General features: G+C 37.4%; 2 protein-coding genes across 3 annotated transcripts; both read right to left on the bottom strand.

Annotated features, from left to right (window-relative positions):
- Positions 1 to 773: 773 nt before the first annotated feature.
- On the bottom strand, positions 774 to 14,459 carry LOC127155664 (myosin phosphatase Rho-interacting protein). Of its 2 annotated transcripts, XM_051098047.1 has the most exons (23): positions 14,036 to 14,459; positions 13,854 to 13,931; positions 13,681 to 13,746; positions 13,239 to 13,396; positions 12,162 to 12,246; positions 10,726 to 11,137; positions 9,314 to 9,407; positions 8,351 to 8,573; positions 8,135 to 8,191; positions 7,979 to 8,047; positions 7,795 to 7,884; positions 7,607 to 7,716; positions 7,404 to 7,427; positions 6,334 to 6,838; positions 3,792 to 6,218; positions 3,544 to 3,691; positions 2,480 to 2,585; positions 2,212 to 2,371; positions 2,024 to 2,131; positions 1,686 to 1,772; positions 1,359 to 1,464; positions 1,189 to 1,262; positions 774 to 1,101 (listed from the first exon to the last, which is right to left on the bottom strand). In XM_051098047.1, the coding sequence occupies exons 1-23, from the start codon at positions 14,192 to 14,194 to the stop codon at positions 1,030 to 1,032; spliced, it is 5,418 nt and encodes a 1,805-aa protein (XP_050954004.1). In that variant the 5' UTR covers positions 14,195 to 14,459; the 3' UTR covers positions 774 to 1,029. The 2 variants fall into 2 exon arrangements, with proteins under 2 accessions (XP_050954004.1, XP_050954013.1); XM_051098056.1 differs by lacking the exon at positions 7,404 to 7,427.
- Positions 14,460 to 14,828: 369 nt separating this feature from the next.
- Positions 14,829 to 24,538, bottom strand: eps8l1a (eps8 like 1a). Its single transcript, XM_051106096.1, is given in 17 exon segments — positions 14,829 to 15,403; positions 16,266 to 16,398; positions 16,482 to 16,647; positions 18,291 to 18,420; positions 18,505 to 18,642; positions 18,930 to 19,038; positions 19,127 to 19,170; positions 19,246 to 19,390; positions 20,259 to 20,407; positions 20,625 to 20,699; positions 20,839 to 20,927; positions 21,014 to 21,164; positions 21,951 to 21,985; positions 21,988 to 22,008; positions 22,124 to 22,211; positions 24,053 to 24,100; positions 24,456 to 24,538. Coding segments are annotated over 15 exon segments (1,560 nt in total). The 5' UTR covers positions 24,053 to 24,100; positions 24,456 to 24,538; the 3' UTR covers positions 14,829 to 15,316.
- Between the last annotated feature and the right edge of the window lie 3,313 nt (positions 24,539 to 27,851).

Below are 27,851 nucleotides of genomic sequence, written 5' to 3'. Positions count from 1 at the left end.
GGCTAATGAACCAGAAGTCTCACACATTACTATTAAACAGCTTACTTTTGCACTAAAAAATAAGGTGGATAAATGAGCTTTTATATGTGACCCTGGACCACAAAACCAGTCATAAGTGTCAATTTTTCAAAATTGAGCTTTATACATCATCTGAAAGCTGAATAAATAAGCTTTCCATTGATGTATGGTTTGTTAGGATAGAACAATATTTGGGTTATATGGGTATATTCGAGATACGGCTATTTCAGTATATGGAATCTGAGGGTGCAAAAAATTCAAAATATTGAGAAAATCGCCTTTAAAGTTTACCAAATTAAGTTTGTTGCAATGCATATTGCTAATCAAACATTAAGTTTTGATATATTTACAGTAGGAAATTTACAAAATATCTTCATGGAACATGATCTTTACTTAATTTCCTAATGATTTTTGGCATAAAAGAAAAATCTATAATTTTGACCCATACAATGTATTTTTGGCTATTGCTACAAATAAACCCCAGCGACTTAAGACTGGTTTTGTGGTCCAGGGTCACATATGTGCTATGAATAGCTCACCTTCACTCTTGCTAAAAAAAAATTAATAAAGTCAGTGTATTTATATATTATGAGGACTGTTTATCAGATTGAAAATAATCTGCTATAAAAATAATGATAAAATTGCTCATCCTTTTCAATAAAGTCTGCACATATGGGTTGAAAAGTTAAACAAACAAGATGTTAAAGATAGGAAAAACTTGTTTTTATTCATAATTAGAGATGAAACAAATTAAACTGATGCTCAATCAGACAAACATGTAAATATAATCAAAGACGGTTTAAGATTTAGAGAGACATCATATCAAAAATTAACTCTCATATCAAGAATTAGCTTTCTAAAGTAGCAACGAAGCAACAATTAAAATGACTGACGTACACACACTCACACACACCTGTGACTAAAGGTATAGTTAGAATTCATTGTGTTATAAAGATATACAACTAAATAATTTAACCCACATAAAACATTAAAATGTTCACACACACACACTCAAATCTTTTGCGTGCTAGTTAAATCAAAAAGCTTCATCCTCTCCAGAACAGTGAGTCCATCTTTAAGACTCTGAGAATGAAATGAGAGACAGTGAGAAGGCTTAAATTTTAGGGAACGTCAGTATTTTGTACCATGTAATGGCACAGATGATCCCACCTTGGATCTGACAGGCTGTGTAAGCGAAGCATGGTCCTCCAGGAAGTCCTGGTTGCTCTTGGATTTCATCAGATCTGCAACAGACATTTACAAATTGTGAATAAGTGCATGCTTATGCGCTTATCTGTTTGCCTTCACAGTAACATGTCTGCTCTTGTAGATTTGCTTACCGTATTTTAAACTCTGTTGTCTTGCTGGCACCATCCTCAGTTTAGCAAAGTCACTTTGAGCTTTGACTTCTGAAACACTCAGCTCAGAGTCTAGGTCTTTAAAATACTACAAAAATAACATTAAAAACAGAAATACAGAAAAAATAGTGACAAAAACTACAAACATTGGTTGAATTAGCTTACTAGGAACTGTTAGGACTAACATGTAAATAAAACAAAATAATTACTGTTTTGTATTAACTGACTACAAAAAAACCCCCTCGATATTCTCATCCCTAGTCTCAATGCCTCAAACTATTAATTTGTTTGAATTTAAAAAGGTGTTACCGTATTTCCTGCCTGCAGTTCCAATTTAAGTGAGTTGATCTCTTGTTTCAGACACTTGATCTCTGATTCCTTTACTCTGAGATTTACCTACAGCAAAGAATAAGAGAGAGCACACACTGTTTAACACATGTATACTTTATAGCACTTTGACGGAATGACATAATCTCATCTGAGTAGTAATAAAACCCATGAAGGCTTCTTCTGTGGAAGCCGATTAAATGTACTCCACCCAGAGTGCAGATAACTTTAATCTGTGTTCAGTCAACCATCCCCTGCTAATTTTAGTAGTACAAGTCAAATTTGGGCACTTTGCCATATGAAAGGGTCTCAGGTTTTACCTCCAGCTGATACACGTCTTTCTCCTGAGAACACTGGGAGTGTTTCACCTCCCCATTCATGCGTGAATGCATCAGGGATAATTCAGCAGCCAAAAACTCATTTAATTCCTTTGAAACAAATGTGATACAATGGTAAGCAGTAAAGCAATGGCTGTATGAATATGCACATATGCACATTTTTTGTGTACCTGGCTGTGAATGCGAAGCTCCTGGTTCTCTCTCTGTGTTGAACTCAGTGCTTCCCTTTCTGTTTCTATTGTCCGAGACAAATGAGTATTTTCCAAGCATTTCTGAGAATACTGCTCTGACAACACTTCCAGTTCCCTGTGCAATGTTTCTAGCTCCTCACTGCAGAAAATGCACAAAGAGGATAAGGGTTAATGTATAGTTCTATAAATAGATTTTTGATGGTGTGGTTGACAGTTCTCAGATCAATGAAAGACATCAAACACGCACTTGTATTGTGCACGAAGCTGGCGGATGTCCACACCGGCTCCATTTTGCAGGGCTTTTTGGGTCTTGTCCATTTCCTCTTTGTGAGCTTTCCTCATAGCCTCAATGGCTGGAAAACAACAAATAATATAAAAAAATGGACAGACAGAACTGTCAAGACCAAGAAGCAGAGATGCCAGATCATCATTTGTAGCATGCAGAGAATAAATTTACATTGTATTTATTTAGCAGATGCTTTTATCCATAGTTAAGTTCAAGAGAGTAGCACAAATTTGGAACAAAACCAATGTATTTAGCATTGTATATTTTACTAACGCATGTTTCTGCTCTTTTTTTGTATTGTGCATGAGTGCATCACTTTCTCAACTTCATGACTTCCAAATCTGTTCGACTTCTTATGAAGAACTTGATTTACTCACACCCATGTCATCCAAAATGTTCATGTCTTTATTTCTTCAGTCACAAAGAAATAACGTTTGAGGAAAACATTCTAGGATTTTTGGTGGCCAATGGTTTGAAGGTCCAAACTGCCGTTTCATTGCAGCAAGGGCTCTACACAATCACAGCCGAGGAATAAGGGTCTTATCTAGTGAAACGATCTGACATTTTCTCACAACAATGAAGCTGCAATTTGGACCTTCAAACCGTTGGCCACCAGAAGTCCACTATATGGAGAAAAGTCCTGGATTCTTTGCAACTGATGAAAGACATGAACATCTTGGATTGACATGGGGGTGAGTAGATTATTAGGACATTTTTATTCTGGAAGTGAAGTTGTCCAAGCTGTTCTTTTTCTCACAATAAAGGTTAATGGTAACCACAGTTGCCCCTCTTTCCCATTTACTTTCATAGCATTGCAAAAAAACGAGAGTGCACATTTTGAAGGTTTTGAAAACGAATGATAGACATTCCATCTTTGGGATAAAGATGCTTTTAATTCTGTCCAGTTAAGTGAATAGTGCTATGTATTGTATTGTAGCCTTTGCTGTAGCGCAAAAGTATTTGTATGGTCTGTTGTGTTGGGCTGTTTAAGCTGAATTAATTGTAGCTTGTGTTGAGAGTAGCACCTGCAATGGTGGCATTTGTCTCTTCTTGCAGTACTCTTTCTCGCTCCTCAGTCAGTCTCTCCACCTCTCTCTGATGCTGCCTCTGCATCTCTTCAATCACTCGCTGGTGGCTGTCCTCCATAATGCTGAAACCATGCTCGTACGTCGCCTAAGACACACACACAAAGATATGGAGTACCTTCATCTTTGTGTATAATTACTCTATACACAAATAGATTCTTATGCTGAAACAAGAAGTCTGTGCGTACCTTGATGGTTTCCAGGTCAAGCTGAAGGGCCTTGACATCCTGGTTGCTAAGACCTGCCCTCAAACAAGTCACCTCAGCCTCAAGCTCTCTGATTCGGTCCTGCAGAGCAGTCACAGAAACCTGCTCAGTCTCTTCACCCACCTCTAGTTCTGAGGGGGTTGCAGGATTTGACAAGTTTTGAATGTAGTATTCATGGAGATGGCTCATCTCCTCTTCATGGATTTTCTGGAGTTCCTGGAGCTTCTCCTCAAACTCCAACTGCAATTTTTCTGCTTCTTCCATCCTCAATTGAGCATTGGTCTCCGCCGAAACACGGTCCTGCTCTGCCTTTTCGACAACAACACGCTCCTCGCGCAGCTTCTCTTCATAACGCTCCGTCTGTTCCTGGAAGAGAGCCTCCATGCTACGACACATAGCACGACACTCACACTCAGCCTGCTCTCTCTGCTTGCGCAGGGCACTCATCTCCTGCTGCAGGGCTGAACGGAGACGGCAGGCCGTGTATGCCAAAGTGGCCTGACACATTGCAGCTCTTAGGATGGCTGAGGGTAGTTCACCAGGAAGGTCAACCTCTCTAACATTAGACTGTAGCTGCGTTGAGAGGTTCTGCAGTGACTGGGCCTGAAAACGGAGCTCTACCACCAGAATCTTTCTGCAAGCAAGCTGTGCCTCAGAACATTCAATGACAAGATCGTTTTCCAGTTCGTCCTCCATTTGTTCACTGTAAGGTGCAAGTTCTGGCGGGCTAATGTCAGCAAGTCTAGACCCCTGCTTTGAACAGTTTTCCTTTTTGGTTCCAGATGAGGAACTCTCTGGCCAAGGCAAGACATAGAAAAGCTCAGATCCCTTTTGCTCCTGTGAGGTATGAGTATAGAGAGTATGTATGAGGTATGTCATCTCAGCTCTTACACACAGTCTATGGATTGCACTTTCACTCAGTGTATTGTCTACTGGATCCTGCTCAAGTGAGTCCAAGAAGATCTGGGAGTAACTAGGTTCCACAGGCCCATTATGACTGCCTCCTTGGGCCATCCTAAGCACCTGGACATGCACCTCTGACAATCTATTAAGCAACGCAGAGCTGGGATGCTCAAGTGCAGAGGCAATCCTTTGGACAATCAGTGCCTCCAGTGACAAAACTCTGCTGGCCATCTCCAGAGCTTGATTTCTCCCTGAATTCTCACCAACCAGCTTTCGGCTTCCAGTTTTTCCATCATCATAAAGGGAGACTTTAGGTTTGTCCGAGGTTCTGTCTAAAGCTGTTCCTTGCAGGCTATTCAAAGCTCCAGTATAACTTGGCAGCGCATCCACAGAAAGTCGACCCTCCGGATTCTGGTGGGAGCTCCAAGAATCATTGAGTGCATACGGTCCAGCGTTGAGTTGTTGTTGTTGTTGCTGAAGATGCATGGTAAGCTCCCGGAGTCGCTCTTCGGTGTCACACAACTTGCGCTCTAGTGCCTGGATCACAGAGATCACTCTTTGTGACTCGACTCCCTGAGTAGGAGGTTGTGCTTCCAAATCACTCTGCCCTTTCTTCCTGCATCGTTGTTGTTCAATCAATGTCTCACAGACAACATTAGCTTCAGAATGATGGTTTTGAGCTTCCTTGAGCCTTTGCTCTGTCTCCTCTAGACTACTGCCCAGGATGGCCATCTTAAGAAGCACTTCCTGGAGTTCCTGTTCTTTCCGGTCTAACTCTTGCTGTTGCTGCACCAGCTGGGTTTGAAAGCGCTCCTCACTTACCCTTTCACAGTCCAGCAGAGCACCTCGCAAACTCTGTATCTCCTCACAAGCTCTTTCGTAATCATGCTCCATGTCATAATAAAGAGTCTCCTCAGTTTGGAGGCGTGCCTGCAGACGACAGACCTCACTGTCTGACTCTTCCAGCTGGTTTTGTAACTCCTGGCACCTTCGCAGAAGTTCCTCAGTAACGTCTCCTTCTTGTCTTTTTTGGAGCTCAGACTCTTTTTGCCTTAGACGCTCCTCTAGTTCCTTCGAGCGCTGTTCTGATTGGTCGAGACTGTCACTAAAACTTCTCCTTTCTCGTTCCTGGCTTTCTTGCAGGAGACGCAGGTGCCTCTGTAGCCTGACCTCTTTCAAGGCTTGCGCCTCTTCGGTTGCTTTAAGACGACCTGTTACCTCCTCCAACCGTCCACGCAGACTCTCCAGCACCTCCTCCCGATCTTTCAGGAGAGTTTCTGACTCTTGAATCTTTAACTCTGCCCTCTGAAGACATTCCTGGCTGTCATTAAGCTCAGCTTGGAGTCGGGTCTCACTAAGTCTTAACTCCCTTTCTTGAGTCTGATTCCTCTCGTGCTCAGCCTTCAATTCTCTACGGAGGCTCTGAAGCTCCACATCCCACTGCCATTCTGTCTGCGCTGAGGATGAAGAGAAGGTTGCTGGCAATGGAGATGTGGAGCGATCAACCTGTAAAGAATTGTGAAACTTTGTTTACAACGGTGACAAATTATATGTAAACAGTGCATGGGAATAAAGTATGTAGACATTGGAGCGCCACAACCATATTTGCTTGTTACTCTACCTGCTTTTCTTCTTTGGGTTTAGCTTCCAGTAGCTCACCAAGGCTGTCACAGTGGACACGTACTGTCCCTGTATCAACCTCTAAGCTGTCTGGGCTGATTGATTCAGGGGAGGTGCGACTGGACACTCCCGTAAGTGATAAGTGCGATGGTATATCAGCAGACATGATGTTCAAGCTTTGCCTCTGTGAGAGTCTTTCTTTCTGAAGATATTCATTTTCTGATGCCTCAGAGGCAGAACGCACAATCTGCTCTTCAGGGGATGATGCAGGTGCAGGAGGCACAGAGCGCTCATTGTTATGGTTCCATTGCCTTGCGGACAGATTTGACAACTCCTCCTTGTGCTGTTTACAACTTAATTCTGCCCAATCAAAGGTTTTGTAACGCCCTTCTCTGCGGCGCTCACGGATGCGACTTCTTTGCTCTGCCTCCTGGGGAACTGTATTGCATTGGCAGGAGCTTGTACGAGTATATGCACTAGTCATAGGCACCTTTTGAGGAATTGAACTACGGGAGGAAAAGAAGTGGCTATGATTAAAATTATATCTCTGACTTTGTAGTTAGGTTCACCCAAAAATGGTACTCATTCTCACTTCGTTCCAAACCCGTAAGACCTTCGTTCACCTTCGGAACACAAATTAAGTCATTTTTGAAGAAATCCAAGAGCTTTCTGACCCTGCTTAGACAGTAACACAACTAACACATTTAAGGCCCAGAAAAGGTAGTAAGGACATCGATAAAATAGTCCACGAGACATAAGTGGTTCAACTGTAATTTTATGAAGCTACGAGAATACTTTTTGTGTACAAAGAAAACCAAAATAACTTTATTCAACAATTTCTTCTTTTTCCTGTCAGTCTTTGATGCATGTTCTCATTGGTAGTACCTTTGCTATCTATGCCTTGACTAAAAGCTCTTGAATTTCATTAAAAATATCTTCATTTGTGTTCTGAAGATGAACGGTCTTACAGGTTTTGGAACAACAAGAGCGTGAATAATTAAAGATACAATTATCATTTTGGGTGAACTATCCCTTTTAAAAACACTCATGGTCATGAAAACACATTCAAACCTGGGTTTTATAGCAGGAATTTTCCTTGCATAGCATGGGGAAAAAGAAAAAAGGCAGAGTGTAAAAGTCAACCCACTAACATGTGATGCTGTTTTGTGAGGAAAAATAGAGTAATAAATGTATTAGGGTTTGATATCAATGTATGAAATATGTGTAGTGGATACATTTATTTTTGGGAATGGCAGCTAGCTTTATTGTTGTACCATGTGACATCAGGGGCAACGGTGGGACGAATGTTTTTCATTACTGCCTGGACCCAGTTGCGTCGTATCCCATAAGTCATTGCACAGAGGGTGAAGACTCCATCCTTTGTCTGTATGAAAAGGGTGATGGAAAAATTCAATGCAACAGACAAATACATAAGCTTAAATTTTACCTAATATACACTCACATGAATCTGAAAGCCATAGTTCCTTTGTACAGGGTAATCTGTAACATCATAACAACTAGACAAGTTGATCTCTCCATCCAAATCAGCTGCCTAAGATATAAAACACAGAAGATCTCTTTACTGAAAATATCAAATCAGTTATGATGATGATTCTTTGTAGACTGAACATCACAAATCACTTTACCTCTTCTGCTGCAGAGTCACGATAGAATCTCAAAGTCTGGTCAGTAAGAACAAACCAGTGTTTCCGCCACTAGAGACAGAGAACATTAGACCGCTTCACACAGTGAACAAAGAGACCAAAATCAATCAAATACACGCACTCAAATCTCAAAATCACCTTTCCATCTTCTCCCAGTCTAGACATCCATCCCTTTTTGAAATTAAGGAGGTCAGGCTGAGAGGAAAAGAGCATTTGCAATGACATATGTGATATGAATGATCAATTATGATTAATTTGCTAAATCACTTGCCACATGCCATTATTAATTTAATCAATTTAACAGCCATGATAAAAACACACAGGCTTATTCTTATTTGTATTGATTATACTTACTGTGGGCGTGGAATCAAGTGGCCTGCGCTCCAGCGATTTGGAGCGGAGACTGCATGACATCAAATGTTGCGACTGATCAGGAATATCATTAGGGAATGAATCCTGAGATGTACTGACAGTGGTCTTAAGGTCATTTTGTTCAGGAGAGGAAGAAGTGAAGGTTGAAGGGGGACGCTCTGTATCCAGAAATGAACTCTCCTGTTGATCAGCTTCCTGAGATCTCCTAGAAACAAACATGCAAACACAGAAACACAGAAAATAAAGACAAGAAAGAGTAAGACAGAAACAGAGTGCAATATGCAATACGGACCATTTGGAATTCAGTAAGCACATATTTCACTGGTGTCATTAATGTCAAAACATACACAGAACACCTAAAACTGAAATGATCCACAAAACTGCAGACAATGCAGTGCAGCTGCCAAGCATTTGAACATTTAAAGATGTTAAACATTGACAAGCATGAATATATTTGGACTAAAATGGCTAATGGGAATGCAAGCAGCCCAGTTTGATTTGACAGATGGAGATGGGATGAAGCCTCCTGAAAGACAAACACAGAAGAGTGCTTTTGACATGCTTTCAAAAGAATGGCAATAAAATAATGAACACTAGAGGGAGCCGCAAACATTGTACATTGGTGCAATGAGAGATATAGGAGCAAAATGAATATGTTTATACCTGTGCTGATTTCCAAACAGCCGGTGTACTTTTCTTCTTGGGCTGGGTTCTTGATGTGCTTCATGTCTCAGTGTGTGTGTCATGGATGTGTGTGATTGCCTCTCCCCACTGGACTCTAAACTTGTCTCCAAAGAGCAACTTACCACTTCTTCAGGATCAACCCCACATGCCCCCTGTGAATTGTGATTGGTTGGTGTAGGGAATGGGGAGGGGCTAAGGGACATTGGGGTAGGAAACATACAAAGATACGAGGCAGGTGAGGAAACAGAATCACAGTCACACCTTGAGTCAGTGTGTGGTTGTGCATCCACAACAAGAGAACTTGTCTTCTCCAGAGACGAATAGCCGCTTTCAGTGCCCAATCGATTCGTAGTACCTAAGAGAGCAAATAAAAGCAAAGCAAACCATTTACCTCCCATTCTTAGCCAAATGAGCTGGAATTTATCAGGGGGAAAAGAAAAAAAAAACAAGTAAAGCAGTAAAATATGTGACCCTGGACCACAAAACCAGTCTTAGGTAGCATGGGTATATTTGTAGCAATAACCAACAATACATTGTATGGGTCAAAATTATAGATTTTTCTTTTATGCCAAATATCATTAGGATATTAAGTAAAGATTATGTTCCATAAAGATATTTTGTAAATTTCCTACCTTAAATATATCAAAACTTAATTTTTGTTTAGTAATATGCATTGCTAAGAAGTTCATTTGGACAACTTTGAAGGCAATTTTCTCAGTATTTTGATTTTTTTTTGCACCCTCAGATTCCAGATTTTCAAATAGTTGTATCTTAGCCAAATAACAAACCATAAATCAATGGAAAGCTTATTTATTCAGCTTTCAAATGATGTATAAATTGACCCTTATGACTGGTTTTGTGGTCCAGGGTCACATATATTTGTCATGCCCAGAAAAAGTGCAATGTGCAGAATAACAGAAATAAACACAGTTTGACACTTCACACAAAAATGAAGTACTGTCATTATTTACCCATTACCTCTTATGACTTTCTTCCATGGTAATAAGAACTTCTAAAGCACAGAGCAGATGCTGTATTGAATTTTGAACTCAAAAGTGTCAAAACTGTTTAGAAACTCCATTTTGAAAAATGTGTTTTTGTTTACTGAAAGTTTTTTTTTTTTTTTTTTCTTTTTCATTTTGTCAGCTGAATATTTGGCATGTTGTTAAATATGTATGGTTTCTATCCCTCAAAGCCTTATTTTCATTCCTGTCCAAATTTTAATATTCTCCCACCCTGACTAAGGTCTTTGCAACTACAATGAATGAATATCAGAGCCTTTGAGTTTCAAATAGGACCATTAAGGTATTATTAAAGTATTTAATTAAAGTATAAAGATAACTTTGGGTTACTCTACTATTCTAAATCTACTCTTGCTGTCCTTCAAACAGAAGTCATCAGCTGTCAAATTCATAAAAGAATCATTTGAACTGGTTTTGCAAGTCCGATTGACAGATGCATTAAAAATACGACTCAAAGGAATGATCTGATCACAAGTTGCATCACAAAATCATGCAAACTATTCCTAATTCTTTACTAGAAAAATTAACAATGGTTTTAGCTACTACCTACCTTTATTTCTTCTGCTGACGAATCAGTAACCACTACAACCATAAACAAGTACATCCAAAAAAGTCACAAGTCCACACACAAAGGCCACTCTGAGGTCATACCGTCTGTGTCGGAGCAGCTCGAGGTCTGACCGAGCGATGAAGAGAGAGAGGAACCAATCATGGTATTGAGTGATGAAGGACCTCCGGCTCCACCACTGAGTGGCTCCTCCTCCAGCTCCTTCTCTGAGGAAGGCAATGAGACCTCCTCCACCATGCTCACCATGCTGCCTCTTCTGTCATTTTTGGTGGCCCCTTTAGTGCTACTGTTGCCACTTCTGAGACTGCCTTTAGTGGCACTGCTGGTACCACTGCCAGCATTGTCGTTGACTGACACTTTACCACCATTATTATTACCAGAAACGATGCTGCCTTGTCTTTTAATGCTGCTGGTGAAACTATTTCCAGAAGTACTACTTTTCTTAGCAGCACCACCACTGCTACAGCTGCTGGAGATTTTGTTTTCCGCTGTTTGCTGAGAGAGAAAGAGGAGGCAGAGAACATAGGTGAGTAAATCAGAGACTGACAGGCTGCACACAAGCGCTTGGCCAGCGAAATCCAATTGGCACAAGTGGTAAAGGAAAAGCCTCTCTCCTCTTTCTATATACAACCTGCCTGACTAACAAGCACACATGTCTTTTGCACTCTGCTTCCCACTTTGCAAACTCTTCACCCTCCCGGGGGGATGCTCAATAATCCTGTCCAGATCACTTAAGTTAATTATATTAAACTTCTGACTAACGCTTCAAAATATACAAAAACAAACACAGAAAATACAGGTACACAGCATTTCATTTACATGCTGTTAATTGTTGCAGCACAGTGGAGTGGCACTTTCACACACTAGATCAATTTGGTCTGTTGTCAGCAGAAAGAATATGCAAGAAGGAGATAGAGAGGGATTAGTAAATCAACCGGACAGAAAGATGGGCAAAGCACTTAGAAATGTAATTAAAGTCAAGAACAGGGGTGGAGGAGGGCATTTAAAGGAGCAGTACTCCAAAACAGCATTATTCTTTCATTATTAATAACTGTGGCCATCTAAAATAAACCTCTTCAGGGGAGAAATGACAAATTAACTAGTCTTCTTGCACTTTTTTAAATGGTATATCATCAAAAAAATATATGATTATATGTCTTTTTTTAAAAATAGTATTCTAAGTGTGATTTGAGATATTGTGATCCAAATCTGGATATCTATTAATAGAAGAAATTGGTTGTGTCTCATCCTGAATTTGCATTAAAAAAAAAAATTTTGATCATAAATTAAATACTGATAAAGCAGAAGACCAAAAATGCACCAAACTGGAAATGAGACAAATCTGTTGCATCTAAAACTGCACTAAAATAAAATTCAGGGATAAATCACTGAGAAAAAAAAAAAAACTTAAAATCCACAGAAAAACTATATTAAATGCTACATTTATTCATATTTTACCAAAAGAAATATCCTCCACAGATATTGCATTAAATACCATTTAAATATGAACAAGACTTACTTGCAGTGGGTGGGCTGGATCCTTCCCCTTCTTCTTCTGATTTGATTTAACAGTTTTAGGGTAAGCAATCAGATTTTCCTGCCACCTAAATGAAACAAACCTCAAATTCATATACCAAAAATGGATCCAGGCTGAAAATCACATGCATATGCAAACACAAACTAGCATTCAGATTTCTCTTACTTCTGCTTTCTGGACATCACTCTTCTAGACTAAAAACCTCCAGTTACAAGGAAACAGAATTACAAGAAATAAAAAAACAGCCCTTAACAATCGCAAAAGAAACTGTTCTAAAGCTGGTGTTCTCAACAAGGACAGAAACACACGCACACACTAATCCAAGACTCCTTGACACCTTCTATTACACTCTCAAAGGATTAGATCAGCCTTGCTGAGATTTAGTGACTTATAACACTTAAGTAGAAACAGAGGGATGAGACTGAAGACAGAGGGAAAGAGAAGATTTCAGCTGAACTAGTAAAGAGAGATTTTGGCACTTGTCACTAAAAAACAAGAAATTTATCAACTTGAATTCACCTCTTTTCTTCCATTACCTATGACTAGCACTACCTATGATTGTATAGAGTGTTTTCATCAGCGGCACTGAATGCAAACAATTCCACTAAACCAAACTCGCATATTTTGTTGATTATTGCTGCTGAAAATGGTCAATTATTGCCATGTTATGGGCTGTACTACTCAGTTGGACCAGGTAAAGCATTTGGAGTACTATATACTGCCAAAAGTTATAACAAATCAAGGAGAAGAGTGCAAAAAACTGTCTGAGGAACAGTTTCCTGCTTACTAAGTCCTTCTCTATATTATTCAGCAGCTTCCATGTTTTAGACATCGTAAATCAGCAGAACAATGTATGCAGTAGCACATTATAACTGCTGTTGTTTACAGTACATCCAAGTATCGCCGATATGGCCACGCATCTGGGTAACTGACTAAATTGTGACATAAGAGCGAACCCTCTATACTATAATGCATATCAGTTGAGATAAAAAAACAACTAACGACAAAGTAGCTGTAACGTGTGGCTAAGTTGACACCACAGATCAGTGAGTGTATTACCTACTGATGCTGAAGCTGTCTGTACTCTCTGTTCGGATATAGTAGTCTCTGTCAGGGAAGCATAACCTCAGGCAGTTCTGGAGGCCGGTTTGAGATGAAGCGTCAAGAACCTCACAGCACTGGATCATATTTACACTTCCCTGAGGCAATGTACCTGGCTGGATGAAAGCAGTCGGTCTGTCATTGCACAGAGGAGGAGTATTGTTGTCACTGCAATAATCCAAAAGTCAGTGGAACATCCTTTTGGGTGAAGACGTATTATTGTAGGCCAGCCTGGAAGTTAGCCTTCAGAAATGCTTTATTATTGCAGCACTCTGATAATGCTAGACGACATTCAGTATATGAGTCAAAATAAACACATTTCTGGTCTGCTGTCAGTGATGGGGATACTTAGGCTTGAGATAGTTTGGTATCAAACAAAATAGGTTAGGTAAAACCTCACCATCTCATCCAGAGAGTATCGTAGAAGCCCATGTTCATAAAGCACAAAGTATCTCCTCTGCCATTTCTACAACAGAGATGGCAAAGAAAGATTAAGGCTACCGTTAAAACATAGTTAAATATCAATGCCTTGTATCAGATAGAAAGAATCTCTGGAAATGTCAATGTCATCACCCGTTTCCTATGGCTAGAACTGCTGAAGTCAGTGTCCTCTGGGGCCAGGAGGAGCCAGCCCACCTGAACAGGCTTAGTCTGTCACAGAGAAAGATACCTACTATATTCTTTGTTTTAAAATAAAATAAAAAGGTAATGTCCCTTACTTTTTATTTTAAAAAGTCAAGGAATTATATCCTCACCTGAAACAGATCTGCTTCGCTGATTTTGTGCGAATCCACCGTTTTGAAGCAGTTTTGACATTTACTTTTATTGAAGATGTTTGCCTGAAAGCGGCGACACCGATTCTCGCGTGTAGAAAACATCGTTTTTGGGGTGAAATGTGAAGATGTCGACAACATTTACTTATTTTAAGTAAAGTGACATTTCTAAATAACTAATTTAATAACAAAAAGGTAAGGTGGGTTCGTGTTGTCTTCATTTATTAATGGTGTCCGTGCCGTTCATGTTTTATCTTCCTGTCTTTTAGTCATTTCACTGATTTTTAAAGATTTGTTGAGTCTAAATAACTGTTAGAGGAATACCTGAGTGATACACGGGTCTAAACGCGATATTAACATATGATGGAGAGTTTAGCTTTTCTTTAAAAAGACGCCGAAACAAACCACCGACCGTAGCGTGGTTGTCAATGGCGTCATCTAGCTGTAACGAGCGCTTTATTCGGTGTTAGGGATTTTGATTCATTCCAGTCATTCGATTCCTTTGAATCCGTTCACCAGAAAGATTCATTCAGATTTGTTCATTGATTCGTTTAGTGATCCTTCTGCAAATTGTGAAAACTTGTAATCTAACTTTTGTTGATACTAAACAGCTTAAAACCCTGTAGAAACACACACATTATTTTATGTAATAATAATATGTCTGGCTACTTATAAATTTATCTCTTTGTTTTGACTTCCTAAGGGTGTTCAAGCAAGATTTAGAGGCAGGTTTTTGTTTTCAGACTTTTAATTTTTACAATGTAGTATGCTCCTACATGTCTCACATGACGTTACTACATTTTATATTCATTTCAGCAAGTGACGTCCAGTTATCATTTTTTTCTTTTTGTGAAAATGCCCTGAACTTGTAGCATACTCAAGCAATAAATACAAAAGCAGATGATAAATCACTTTCAGTTCACCAAACTAACAATGGAAAGGTCAAGCTGTGTACAGCTGCATTATGGGATATAGTACCCAGTGTGGTCTGACTGTATCCTGTACATTGAAAAAAAAAAATGAATATGATAGAATATGCATAACATTACAATATTAACGCCATCAGTATGTTTAATTAATTTTATTTATAGTTAAAATACAATACATAAAGGAATATACAGGTTTGATTTTTATATGACGAGTGGTAATGATGAAATATATCTGTTATCAATGACAAAACCAACAAAGATCATTATGGTTAAAAAGATCTTAATTCATGCCACACCTGTCTGTTAAAGCATGTGTGAGTGAAAGTGACATCCATTAAAATTCTCCACCCTCTGCTTTTAGATCAACCTTCATTTTCTGTTTCTTCATTATGGCCTCCAACTCAGTCGCCTTTCGCTTATCCTGAAACACAGTGATCACAAGACAGATATGAAGAGAATCATGATTTATTTCTGCTTATTTCCTTCCTGTCTGTCCAGTAATTGCCAGTCACTTTACACATTCATTGAGACAAATCAACTATGAAATGTTATGAGAAATGACTTTTATACTGTTATTAAAAAAGCTTCTATTTCACTACATTTGAATTATTGAACTATTGACCTATTGATGCAGCATTTTAAAATGCTTTTGCTTAAATTACCTAGTTAAACATTTAACTGAATTGAAATATTCTTCATTTTAAGTCTTGTTTGTTTATCCACCTTATTTTTGTCATAAGAGCGGGCATAGCCATTTGTAAATTTTATGGGTCTGGGCTCCACTTCCAGCTATTTTCAGCTACAAACAGCCGGTTTTGCTGCTTGATATTGCACATTGGTGTGTCTTAACATATTATTTTAATGTATTATTTTGATTATGAACACACTGGTTTGTAGTGCAAACAGTTTCACCGTTTATTTTTCTCATTAATTCCCTATAGCAGATAATGAACCGGTTTCCTATAACGGATAATGAAGTCTCGCCCATAGGCTTACTTCCACGTTAAAGAATAAGCTATATATTTTGATGTTTTAAAAGTTTATTTCTAATCTTAAATTAAAGAGAGAGAGAAATTTTTCACATTTTTTCCCCAATAATTTTTTATGAGCTTTCAGACCTCACCATTAAAAAAAATTAAAAGTTACTATCCCCAGTCAAAGGTGACTGACAGAAGAGCCCTTTTCTATTAACTGAGGTCTGACAACTGAAACTGCCAAAGGGAAAAATGAGAAGGCATGAGAGGTATTTTCTGTGAAAATGTTTCTGTGAGTGAGTGATTTACCTCCAGCAGTGCTTTCTGCACCATGATCTGACTGTAGACTCTGGTTCCCTCTTCTGGACAAACAGCACGCAGCTCCTCCTTATTCAGAGAGAAGAGCTGAGCTCCCGTTAGGACACCCAGACTCTGTACAGTGCTGAGATTACAACATAAGCAAACGTCTTAGATCAGTTTCAACTCCAGACTGTCATGTCCATGTGATATGTGTATTTTACTCACTAATCATTGAAGCCTTTGGCCCTAAGCCACCCCTGAACCTCAGCCGGAGGAGAGTGATAGTCCAGCGGTGCGTTCGTCTCATTTGCTTTGTTAATTACAACTGGGCGTACTGATGCTGATCTACCATTGGCCAATCGCTGCAAGAGCTCATCGTTCATCAAAAATACTGTTAACACATAGAAATATTACAGTAAGAAATCAAATAAATTACACTTTTTAAAAAGTGGACATTTCTGATATGATATTTGTGTGACCCTTTACCACAAAACCAGTTGTAAGTAGCAGGGGTATATTTGTAGCAATAGCCAACAATACAATGTATGGGTCAAAATTATTGATTTTTCTTTTATGCCAAAAATCTTTAGGATATTAAGCACAGATCATGTTCCATAAAGATATTTTGTAAATTTCCTACCGTAAATATATCAAAACTTCAGTTTTGATTAGTAATATGCATTGCTAAGAATTTCATTTGGACAACTTTAAAGGAGATTTAAAGATTCCAGATTTTCAAATAGTTGTATCTCGGCCAAATATTGTCCTATCCTAACAAACATTTAAAAGCTTATTTATTCCTCAATTTCAAAAAAATTGACCCTTATGACTAGTTTTGTGGTCCAGGGTTACATATAATGTACAGTCAGTCAGTCAGTCAGTCATTACAAAATAATAATAATAATAATAAAATCCCAGAGATATCGCACATCATTTAGTTTTATTATTTTTCACTAACACTAAACCTACTGTATTAAAAATTGTTTTTGGTAGCTGAAATGAGCTGTAGTAAACCAAAACATATATATTATTTGAAAAACTTAAAGTTAAAAAAACATTGCCTTAACTGCAATAAATATGTTTAAGAAGTAAAATCCAAAACTAAAACAGAAATAACAGTTAATTAAAGCTATACATAAATAATTAACAAACAAAAAGCGATAAAATGACAAAAATGAATTTAAATGAAAACTGAAAATATAAACTAAAACCTCATTTAAAATAAATAATACTAAAATAACACTATTATAATTTTGAATGGGTTTCATTTATTTAAATGACTTTACAATTAAACAGCTTATTAAACAGCTATTTAACAAATGAATAAACACACATATTATTTATTAAAAACAATTAATTATTATTTAAATCAATATTTATTATTATTTACTATGTAATAAATATTGATTTGAGTTTAATTCATATTTAATTATTTGAAGAAAAACAATCCCAAGAATGAAACTGGCATAGTGTTAAAACTTTTGCCAAGTGCAAATGGTCAAACATCCAGTTAAGTGGACATTATACAAACATATTTGTCACAACCAACCAAACTAAAAATTAAGTATTCTTCATAGGGTTGGAATGATTATGAATTTTTTTTTAAGGTTATCAGTTTCAGTCATTTTCAAAACTGATTTGCCAATAAAATATTTCAAAAGCATTTAGAGAATGTTTTTGTTAGAGCCCTTGTTATCCTTAATTTTGACATTACTTTTCATTTTTACACCAGACATATATATGTTCAAAATATTGGTTATCAGTCTACTTGATCTGTAATAATCGGTATTGACATCGGCCCTGAAAAAGACATATCGGAGTCAAATACTAATACTGGAGAAAAATCAGTCAGATGTTTATGAATAAAACGTAAAATAATTCTCAGTATGACACTAAGCTATTAATTTGCTTGCAAATAATAATTACCAATAATGACTCTACCATCCTCCATAACCTTCAAAGGCTACTTTGAATAAAATGCATTGTTACATAGTTAGTGATTAATTTACAAATCATGTAGTAAAAAAACATTACCTTTATCACCGTCGTCTCCGATTGGTGGCATACTGTGTGGGCGTGGATCAAGGTGGAATGCATTTTTGCCTGTGGGACTGGGTAGAACAGAGGACATCCTCGCTCCTCCCGGGGGAGGAATAGGAGCTTTCTATAAAAATATGATAGGAATTAGTTTGTGACTTAGCATGTGAGTTTATTGCTGATTACACTTGTGAGTACATGATGCCGTTACCATGGACTGGTTGCGCATTACTACGTTGGAAGAGTCGACTTCTGCGTGATTGATTGGCTCGAGGATATTATGTGGAACAAACCCAACCTGGTCGTATTCATTTTTACATTTCCACCATCGCTTTGATGACTCTAAAACCTAAGACAGAGTGGACAATACACAGAGAGACAAAGTAAGGGTAAATGAAGTAAATGGACTGTTTGTTAATTAAATTCAAGCTATATATATTTTAAAATATAATTTATTCCTGTTATAGCAAAGTTGAATTTTCAGCATCATTACTCCAGTCTTCAAAGTCACATGACCCTATGCTAATTTGGTGCTTGAAAAAACGTACTGACCCTAAACTTTTGAGTAGTAGTGTACAAAATATAAATCAAAATGAAAAAGGAAGCCTTGCTTGTGTGTATGCCTATGCAAGATACCTGCAGAGTTTCTCCATGTAATACTGAGAGTTCACTACTGTTTCGTGCCACAAAGTCATAACTGCAACGATACATTCTTTCTTCATGAGGAGGCAGCGAGTCTTCAATCCTAAACCAAAATCACACACATATGAAACAAAGTGGCATCACAAAGACATTGCATATCGCACACACACAGCTGATTGGTCAATACTAACCCGTCATTTTCCTGGTATACAGATAGACGTGCCTGATCAATGACCTGTGGAAAGATAAAGGAATTGAAGCTGGTTTGTATTATGGTTGTGTTTATATCAGTGAGTGTGAGGTTTCGTACCTGCCGAGTCTGCATAAGTGCTTCATGTTTATGCTGGGACTCTATGGGGTCCTCGATGGGTTGTCCATACGGGTCTATGGCCATCGGCTGCCAACCGTCCAGAAAGACAGGTGTGTATTGAGGCACAGTCTCGTTGAGTTGAGAGCTGACAAACACACACTGGAGTTAACTAACCAATCTTTATTAGTTAAAGCCTTATTTTAGAGCCCTTAATAGAGAATTAACACTTTTTATACTAAGCTGTTGAATGCTTAAATCTGATTGGCTGACGAACATTCTAAGGTATGCAATTACCTTCACATCATGGCTGCATCACCACCTTTGGGGTGTATTATTTTCTAATAATTTCACAGCCAGTTGTCAATTATTCCTTACTCATAATGTCCTTTTCTTTCCATTTTGAAGCTCGAACACTTCTTTCTACATTAAATATAATACTACACCATCCTGCATCATATTTGCTGAATGAAATCCAATACATGTTTCTTACTAATGTTGGTGTGCTGATTCCAAAAATAGTGCCTGTTTTGCTCTAGCATGTCACATTTTTTCACAAAATATGATGTGCTTTACATTGAATTTTGCTTCTGATAGCAATTTGTAAGTTGAATCCAGTCTTGAATGCAGTCTTATCCAATAATAACCAGAAAAAACGCCACAAAGACATGATTCTCTGAGCCATATTACAACTATTTCTATTTCTATTTCTATTTTTATTGAAACTTTTTGACCATCAGGTCTTCGTCAGGCACCTGACAAAGACTGACGAAGACCTGATGGTCAAAACGTTGCAATAAATACTTTTATGGAGCAGTTATCACAGTGTGCGGACATCACGTTTGTTTTTTACAATACAGGTTTGGAACAACATTAGGGTATGTAACTAAATAATGACAGAATGTCCATTTTTTTGGCAAACTATTCCTTTAAGTAAGGTTCAAACTCCAAGCAGATAATCTATTTGGTCTAACTGTATGATTTCCATTCAAATATTCTACAGTTTTGTTACTGACTATGGCAGGTTCCAGTTTGGCCCAAGTGACTTCCACAGTGGTTTCTCTTGTTCATTAAGGTTCTGCTGCAGTAGAGAGATTGCTCCACTGGTCATAGCGGGGCTGGAGACCATTGCTGCCAACTCAGGACCACCTGTGGTCTTTACCATCTGGTAAACATACAACAAACCACATACACCACATGGCAATTACAAATACTCTCCTTGTTTTGTGGAAAAAATTCACCTCTGTTCTTTTCTATGTTGAAGTTAGAGAAAGTTAAACCTATGTTGCCAATACTATGTCTAACAGATTTTGAATTAGACGTGAATATTAGCGTTTGGGTGTTTTTTTTCTATATGTCTGCTGTGTGTGTAATGCTCTTACCAAGTGCAAAGGGATAAAGACATGGTGCAAGAGTTCTTCTGAGGTCGGCCCTGAGATTTTTGTCTTCAGGCGATCCTACAACACAGACACACACACTGGTTCATGGATTTATTAAAGCTGTCATTTCTGCTCTTCTACCCAAGCAACCAAACAAAATTGCTGAAAAATAACTAAAGAAAAGATTTAAAACGATTTGTTGAAATCGTCACCTTACCAGTAGAGAGAGAGAATATTTAATCTTCTGAAAAATATCCACAAACTCTCGCTCTGATGGTGGGGTCACCGTTTGCGTGAGAGGGGCATCTACAAACAGATGTTTAAGATTATGTTTCTGAAGGTTGTTGGATAGGCTTGTGAATTATGGAGATTATTGTGGACATCTCTCTCACCATGCTGCTCTTTCTTCTTCTTGCTTTTCTTATCATTCTTTTTGCTGTTCTTTTTAATGTTCTGTTGCTCTAGAATGTTCTTAGCCACTGCTGTCTCCTGCAGGCGGGCCATGAAACGCTCCACATCAGCAAAACAGTGATTCACCAACTCCTAAGAGAGCAGGGTATAAAATAGGAGGAAACTGTAAGTTTTTAAGTGATGAGGTCAAATACACAGTGGTATTTTCAAGCACTTTCATTAGACTTTTCTCTAAAACTAAAATCCCAGTAACATCATATTTTACTCAGGGCAACGTGTCACAATTTTACTGAGATAAACTGTCTTTTTTTTTTTTTTTTTTTTTTTTTTTTTTTGCAATTTGCAGTTTGTAATTTCATACAGTTTCTTTATTACAATGTTGTCTGTTTATTACGTTTTCAGTTTCAGTAATTTACTTTATCTTTTATATTTGTGACCCTGAACCACAAACCCGTCTTAAGTAGCACAAATATATTTGTTGCAATAGCAATACATTGTATGTGTCAGAACTATCATTTTTTCTTTTATGCCAAAAATCATTAGGATATTAAGTAAAGATCATGTTCCATGAAGATATTTTGTACATTTCCTACCACAAATATATCAAAACTTAAAAACTCAACTCATAATTAGTAATATGCATTGCTAGGAACTTAATTTGGACAACTTTAAAGTTGATTTTCTCAATATTTAGATTTTTTTGCACCCTCAGATTCCAGATTTTCAAATAGTTGTATCTCGGCCAAATATTGTCCTATCCTAACAAACCATACATCAATGGAAAGCTTATTTATTCATATCAATCTCAATTTCAAAAAATTGACCCTTATGACTGGTTTTGTGGTCCAGAGTCACAAATTGTAGTTTCTGAGGACTGCATTCTATACAGGCAGTGTCCTATTTAACAGTCATACTTACAACTTCTCTCTGTGCATGGAACAGATCCACCTCTTTTTCACTCTGTCTCCTCCATTTACTAAGATGAGCAAATATAGAGCAATGAAATATAGCATATAGGTATCATCAAAAATATATACTGTCATTATGTGTATATTTAATAAAATAGACATAGAAAATAGACATATACGCACATGCATTTACACTTATGGGACGTGAGTTAGCAGTTGTGTCGTTTGCAGACTTGGACTGTCTCCTGGGGATAACTGGGGGAGCAGCCATCTTAAAGAGCGAAAGGGTGAAAATGGAAAAGATGATAAACAAAGCAAGTCATATAGAAAGTGATAAAAATAACTGTCATCTGATTGACAGCTTTACCTGGTCACACACAGTCAAAGTGAGGGCTGGTTTGGTTCAACTGTACACTGATGAGTCACAATAACAACAAAACCGTGGAAAGAATGGGCAGATTTGTTGCATTTAAGAGTCTTAATTTTTAAATCTACTTAAAATATATCTACAGTTCCTTGGTCATCACTTTACGTGGGACTAAACTTTTAGTTAAACAGCATTATGCTACCAGGACACAATTATCAAAGAGGATTACTGGGTAGTGGACTATTGGGAGAAAAACATTAGAAACTGCAGACAGAATTTCATTCAACTGAGCTGGCAGGCAGACAAAAAGTAAGACGACTATGCCAAGGAGCCTGAGAGAAAATGGTAAAATAAAATAAGCTTTAGGACTTATTTAAGCTTGGGCTGCCACAACTCCCTATAATTAAGACACGCCTGTTCAGATTTTTCTTTTTTTTGCCAAACAAACTCAATGAATGGCTTTTTTGTAAATCTGGTCTTGGCAGGATTGCTTGAGAGTTTCACACATTTGTTGTTAAAGAGTCTGGGATAAAGAAGGTTGACATTCCACACATAACCAATACATTACGGCACATTAGCACAGTCACAACTATGGCCTCCGACTTGCAGAAACCAATAAATGTTTGTCAGATATTTATGAACAGTGAGCTTGGTGCTTGTGGGGTCACACCAGAGCTGTTACAGCATCTCTAAATATTTTTGCGATGAAAATGCATGTTTTGCTTTTTGAGTAATGTAGTAGTAAAAAAAAATCTCTTTTGCTTAGCAAACAGTGCAAAATCCCCCAAAATGATTATTATAGTCATTAAAAAATGTACTCAAATTTTACAGCTGGATTCAAAAGACCACTTGATTAAGAAGACATTTTTTGCTTTTTACATTTTCAGTTTTAAATAAATAAATAAATGAAATAAAATACATGGATGGTTGGAAATAAATAAAATTAAATGATATAGACAAAAGACTGCGTAACAAGTTTGTGCAAAAATGAATGATAATGTTCTCCAGCATGATCCACAGAGCATCTTGTGCTTCAGTGGAAGCAAGTACATCTGACTGTCCTTACAAAAAGTCATGATCAATAAGCCATGATCAATATTACAAATGTACTTATTTGATTAGTGACCTAGAAATAGTGCAGAATCTAAAACGTTTGTTCTCCACTTCATGTCATGATAATTCTTAATTTAAAATTTAAATGTTTCAAAACTCTAAACCCTTTTAATTCAAGGTTTAGATCAGATTTCGAATCCCTGGTTTTCAGCGTGGTATTTGATTTTTGTACCCTGACTACATTCCTGAAAATTGCAAATAGAAATTTCCAAGAACCCAACACAAACACCATGTCAAAATCACTGCATTGTCTGAACACTCTTGCGTTGTTTAGGAGGAGTGGCAGCATCTATGCTTAGGATTTCAGCACAGCTGCTATTATTAGCTGAGATCAATTCAATGACTTGTTTGAATTCACACTGTCATGTCATTGTATCACTAAAGAATAGGTACAAGACACAAAATATAGCTCTTAGATATGAGATTACAGTGCATTGAATATTGCTATAGACGAGGGAATACTTTCCAATCCTTCAGGGGAAAGCATTCGTTACAAAGTGCATTGTAACTAGCATCTGCATGTGACTATAAAGCCATAAAACACCTTTTGCCTAAATTGTTAGTATCAATATAAAACGTCAGTTTCCCCGACATTATTATAAAGACTTAAATGGCTGGTTTAAGAGTCTTACCGTGTGTTAGATGTGTGCACCTGCTTCTGTCATATCTTCTGTTTACACCTAATAGAGAAATGCAAGAACAAGAAAAACAAGTTGATCTGTTTAACTTGAAGTAAGCGTGGACTTCCTTTCTCTCTGTCTCTGTCTCTGTCTCTCTCTCTCTCTCTCTCTCTCTCTCTGTCCTGAGTTTCAGGATATGAATAGCATAGAAACATGGGTGGAAGTATGTTAATACATTCTGATGACTGCATTCCTCTTACATACCTCTGCGAGACAATAAACACAACAGATCTTCAGAGATATGATTTTAATAAGAAGCTTTGAGGGGCCAAACTTGATTATAGAATAGGAAAATAGTAAAAGTAATGTGTAAAGCACCATATAGACATATGTTGAAGCAAAATTACATACTCACAGAGCCATGAAGTCTTCGGCGAAGAACTGCATCGGTCACTGCTTTAGTTCAGTGTGTTCAGGCTAAGCTTGTTTGTCTAGATCTGTCATTCTTCTCATACCCTCCCTCTTTCTGTACTTCTTTTTTTCTCTTCTACTATTCCTCTGTCACTCACAGGTGTAAAGAAATGCTGTTACCTCAGCGTTTAAGCTATTTGAAGTACTTTCGTGAGTCTGGGTCAATTTGTGTAGTGTGTGCTGTCAGCACCCAATACATTTAGAGTGATATTATCTTGCTGCAAAGCTTTATGCATAGATTGTGTTAGCAATGTATTGTTGCTTTGCTTTTTTAAATAATCATTTCTCATTGTTATAAACTATTTCTTATTCTTATGAAACTCTGTAGCCTGCTTGGTCATGTAAATTCTGCAAAACTATCTATTTATCTATTTATGTTCAAACTAAGTATAACTATAATTAGATGTAGGCAATGTCGCAAAACATACACTCCCACACTTACATAACATCTCACTTGCAGTGATCATGTCATTTTGATATGAATTCTGTCTGTTGCCTCAGACGCCTTGCCAAGTACAGCACAAATGCTGCTCATTTTACCAGGAATTGTGAATCAAGTTTCACATGGCACTTTTTGTGCCTGTGTTTCCTCTTTCCTCTCATTTACAGTGGCACACTGTATCTTCCGTACGTGAACAGCATCTGTGTATTTAGTGAATAGATTAAGGAAATGATTCAGTGGTTCGTCCAAAAATACTCGCTTATCGCCACCTGCCACGGAAACGTAATTTTTTATTTTATTATTATTATTATTATTATTATTATTATTATTATTTTTTTTTTTTTTATTTTTTTTTTTTTGCGGAAACATAAAAGTTATTAGGACACCAATCAGAATATGATGTCACACTCTATGGCTCGTCCTTTATATAAGGTTTTCTCTAACGAACTCACCTTTTTAATGAGGTCTCTTAAAATTTTGAGAAATAGCCACGTCCATTGTAAGTTATTATGAATCTGTATTGGGCGTCCTTTTTTTTTTTTTTTTTGTGGAGCTTCTGTTTTTGATCCCTGTTTTTTTTTTTTTTTTTTTTGTAATAATGTTGTTTACATGTTTTTTAATTGTTCTTTAATTTAAAAAAGTGACAGTAAATATACAATAATTTCATATATTTAGACTGATATATTAGTCTCCTTATACGAATTAACATGTAAGGATTCCCTAAACTTTAGCTAAACAAAAAATACAAGAAACAACAATGACACTGCATACAACTTAACCAAACTCAGTTTCTTGGCATGAATTTGCGTTTCAAGTCTCCCAAAGATGCACGCGAACAGATGCAAGTCAGTGGAACGCAGTGCCTGCAGAAAAACTGAACGAATCAGTGAAGGATTCAAAAGATTCGACTCAATAGGTTCAATTTAAAACACTGTCAGCCTTTCACAATTTCATCCCAGTCCACATGATCTAAACCCTAAAATAATATTGAATAATGCCCATGTCCGTACTCTAAGGCCTTTCAGTAATTAATTATGTTAGCAATAATAACACTAGGGAACAGTGGGGGAAAACGCCCCCCATAAGGACTGTGTAATTTTTATCTGTGAAACAAAAGTTAAATGGGTTCAGAAAAAGCTATCATAGTTTTTGTGGCAATGACATAAATTATAAACCAAGTATGAAAAACGTCCAGAGTTTTAATGTTATTAGATTTTTTACAAAAATTTAATTTGTACCAAGGTGGCGTTTTGGCCCACAGGTGGGGTAAAATGCCCCCCAGTCTTACAAAGCAGGGGATTTGATGTTCAGAACAGAATAACTACAGTAATTGCCCATTTTACCCCAAATAACAGTTCTGTCATTCAAAAAATATATTAATATTTTTATTAAATAATACATACTCAATATATGTTCTCATACTGTTCTCATATCTTATATAATTGTGATGTTCTACAAAACAACAAGCTTTAAAACATTTTTTTCTTACTTCTAAAAAATTAGATCATTCCATTCCCTGACGGCACACATAAATCACAGAGACATCTATTTGACGTCTGCATTTACATCTGGAAGGCATTTTTTTTTTTAAATTAATTAATTTATTTTTTTACAGTGTTTAGGACGTTTCCTATCAGATGTCAAATAGTTGTCTATTAGATGTCTTTAAGATGTTCATGATTTACAGTGTATGTAAATCTGACATTTTACAGACATCTGTCAGATGTCTGTACACAGCAGACGCGTTCCAAAACAAAAAAGGTTCTTTAACAGACATCTTGCAGACGTACGTGTGATATCTGGGTTTACTGTGAAATCAGTTTTCTCTCTAGTAGGCTACATCATCAATGTAAGCTTCATAGTGAATACTAATGCATCACTCTTGTCAACATGGTCCGTATATTTACAATAAAAATGTATCATGACTTTATCTTTTGAGAAAAACAGGGGATTTTTCCCCCACTCTGCCCTAATGCTCTGGGGTCAGTTGTTCAAAAAGTTTATTCTGGATCAGAACGATCTGGATTTGGAAATCCCGTGTTTTGCTATCCAGGATCAGGTAACCCATCTTACTTTTGTGATGGTTTTTAAAAGCAAAATTGGATTAAATTACCCTGATCCAGATACACACATTTTCTCTTTTCCAAATCTGCATTACTAGTGCTCTGCAGAGACCCTAAAGGGACATGGTGATGGGGGGGTGTGGGGGGGGCAATGTAGTTTACAATCAGTGATGTAAAACGTCTTACTAAAACGTTTTGAACAACTCAAATGGCGGATTTAATCCAGATCAAAACTTAGACTTAATTTTATGATCTAATCCTTTTTTTTTCTTTTGAACAAACCATTTTCAAGATTTGATCCAATCCGATGGCCAAAATCCGATTAGATTACTTTTGAACAACTGGTGCCAGAATATAAGAATTTTAGAAAACCTCGGGTAAAGCAATGGCGCCCTCGTGTGTTAAAAAAAGTGCAACTGGCCTTCTTGGCAGAATAAGTGATGTTATGTAACGCCTATCAGCGTGCCACTTCTCCCAAGAACTAGCTACTGTACTTGTGCTCTTGTAGCAAATGATACAGTATCTATACGGACCTTTCTATAGGCTCTCAACGCACAGGAAGAACAATGTGGTTATGCAAAATATAAACAAGAGGCGTGGCGCAAGGTGGAGTTAGGCGGTGGTGTATTACCATACAGAACTCTCATTTTACTATCCACACCAGCTCTCAACGTGATATAGTATAACTTTCTGAGACTTTATGTATTTAACAAATACTTTGTAGGTCTGATAAGAAAGGCAAGACTGCAGACCCCAAAGGGGGAGCTTCGCGTGTTCTGTAATGTGACACAAAGAGCCGTCAAGAAGGGGGAGGGCACGTTGCAACATAGGTAAA

The sequence above is a fragment of the Labeo rohita genome, chromosome 3 (assembly GCF_022985175.1).
Source record: "Labeo rohita strain BAU-BD-2019 chromosome 3, IGBB_LRoh.1.0, whole genome shotgun sequence".
Classification (NCBI taxonomy): Eukaryota; Metazoa; Chordata; class Actinopteri; order Cypriniformes; family Cyprinidae; genus Labeo; species Labeo rohita.
This window is presented reverse-complemented; position numbering and strand designations above follow the sequence as displayed.

Excerpts from the sequence above, each read along its gene's own strand:
- LOC127155664 (XM_051098047.1), bottom strand. The coding sequence starts at position 14,194 with ATGTTGTCGACATCTTCACATTTCACCCCAAAAACGATGTTTTCTACA. Across the intron at positions 6,219-6,333 it reads AACCCAAAGAAGAAAAGCAG|GTTGATCGCTCCACATCTCC; the intron begins GTAGAGTAACAA and ends AATTCTTTACAG. Across the intron at positions 3,692-3,791 it reads TTGACCTGGAAACCATCAAG|GCGACGTACGAGCATGGTTT; the intron begins GTACGCACAGAC and ends TGTGTGTCTTAG.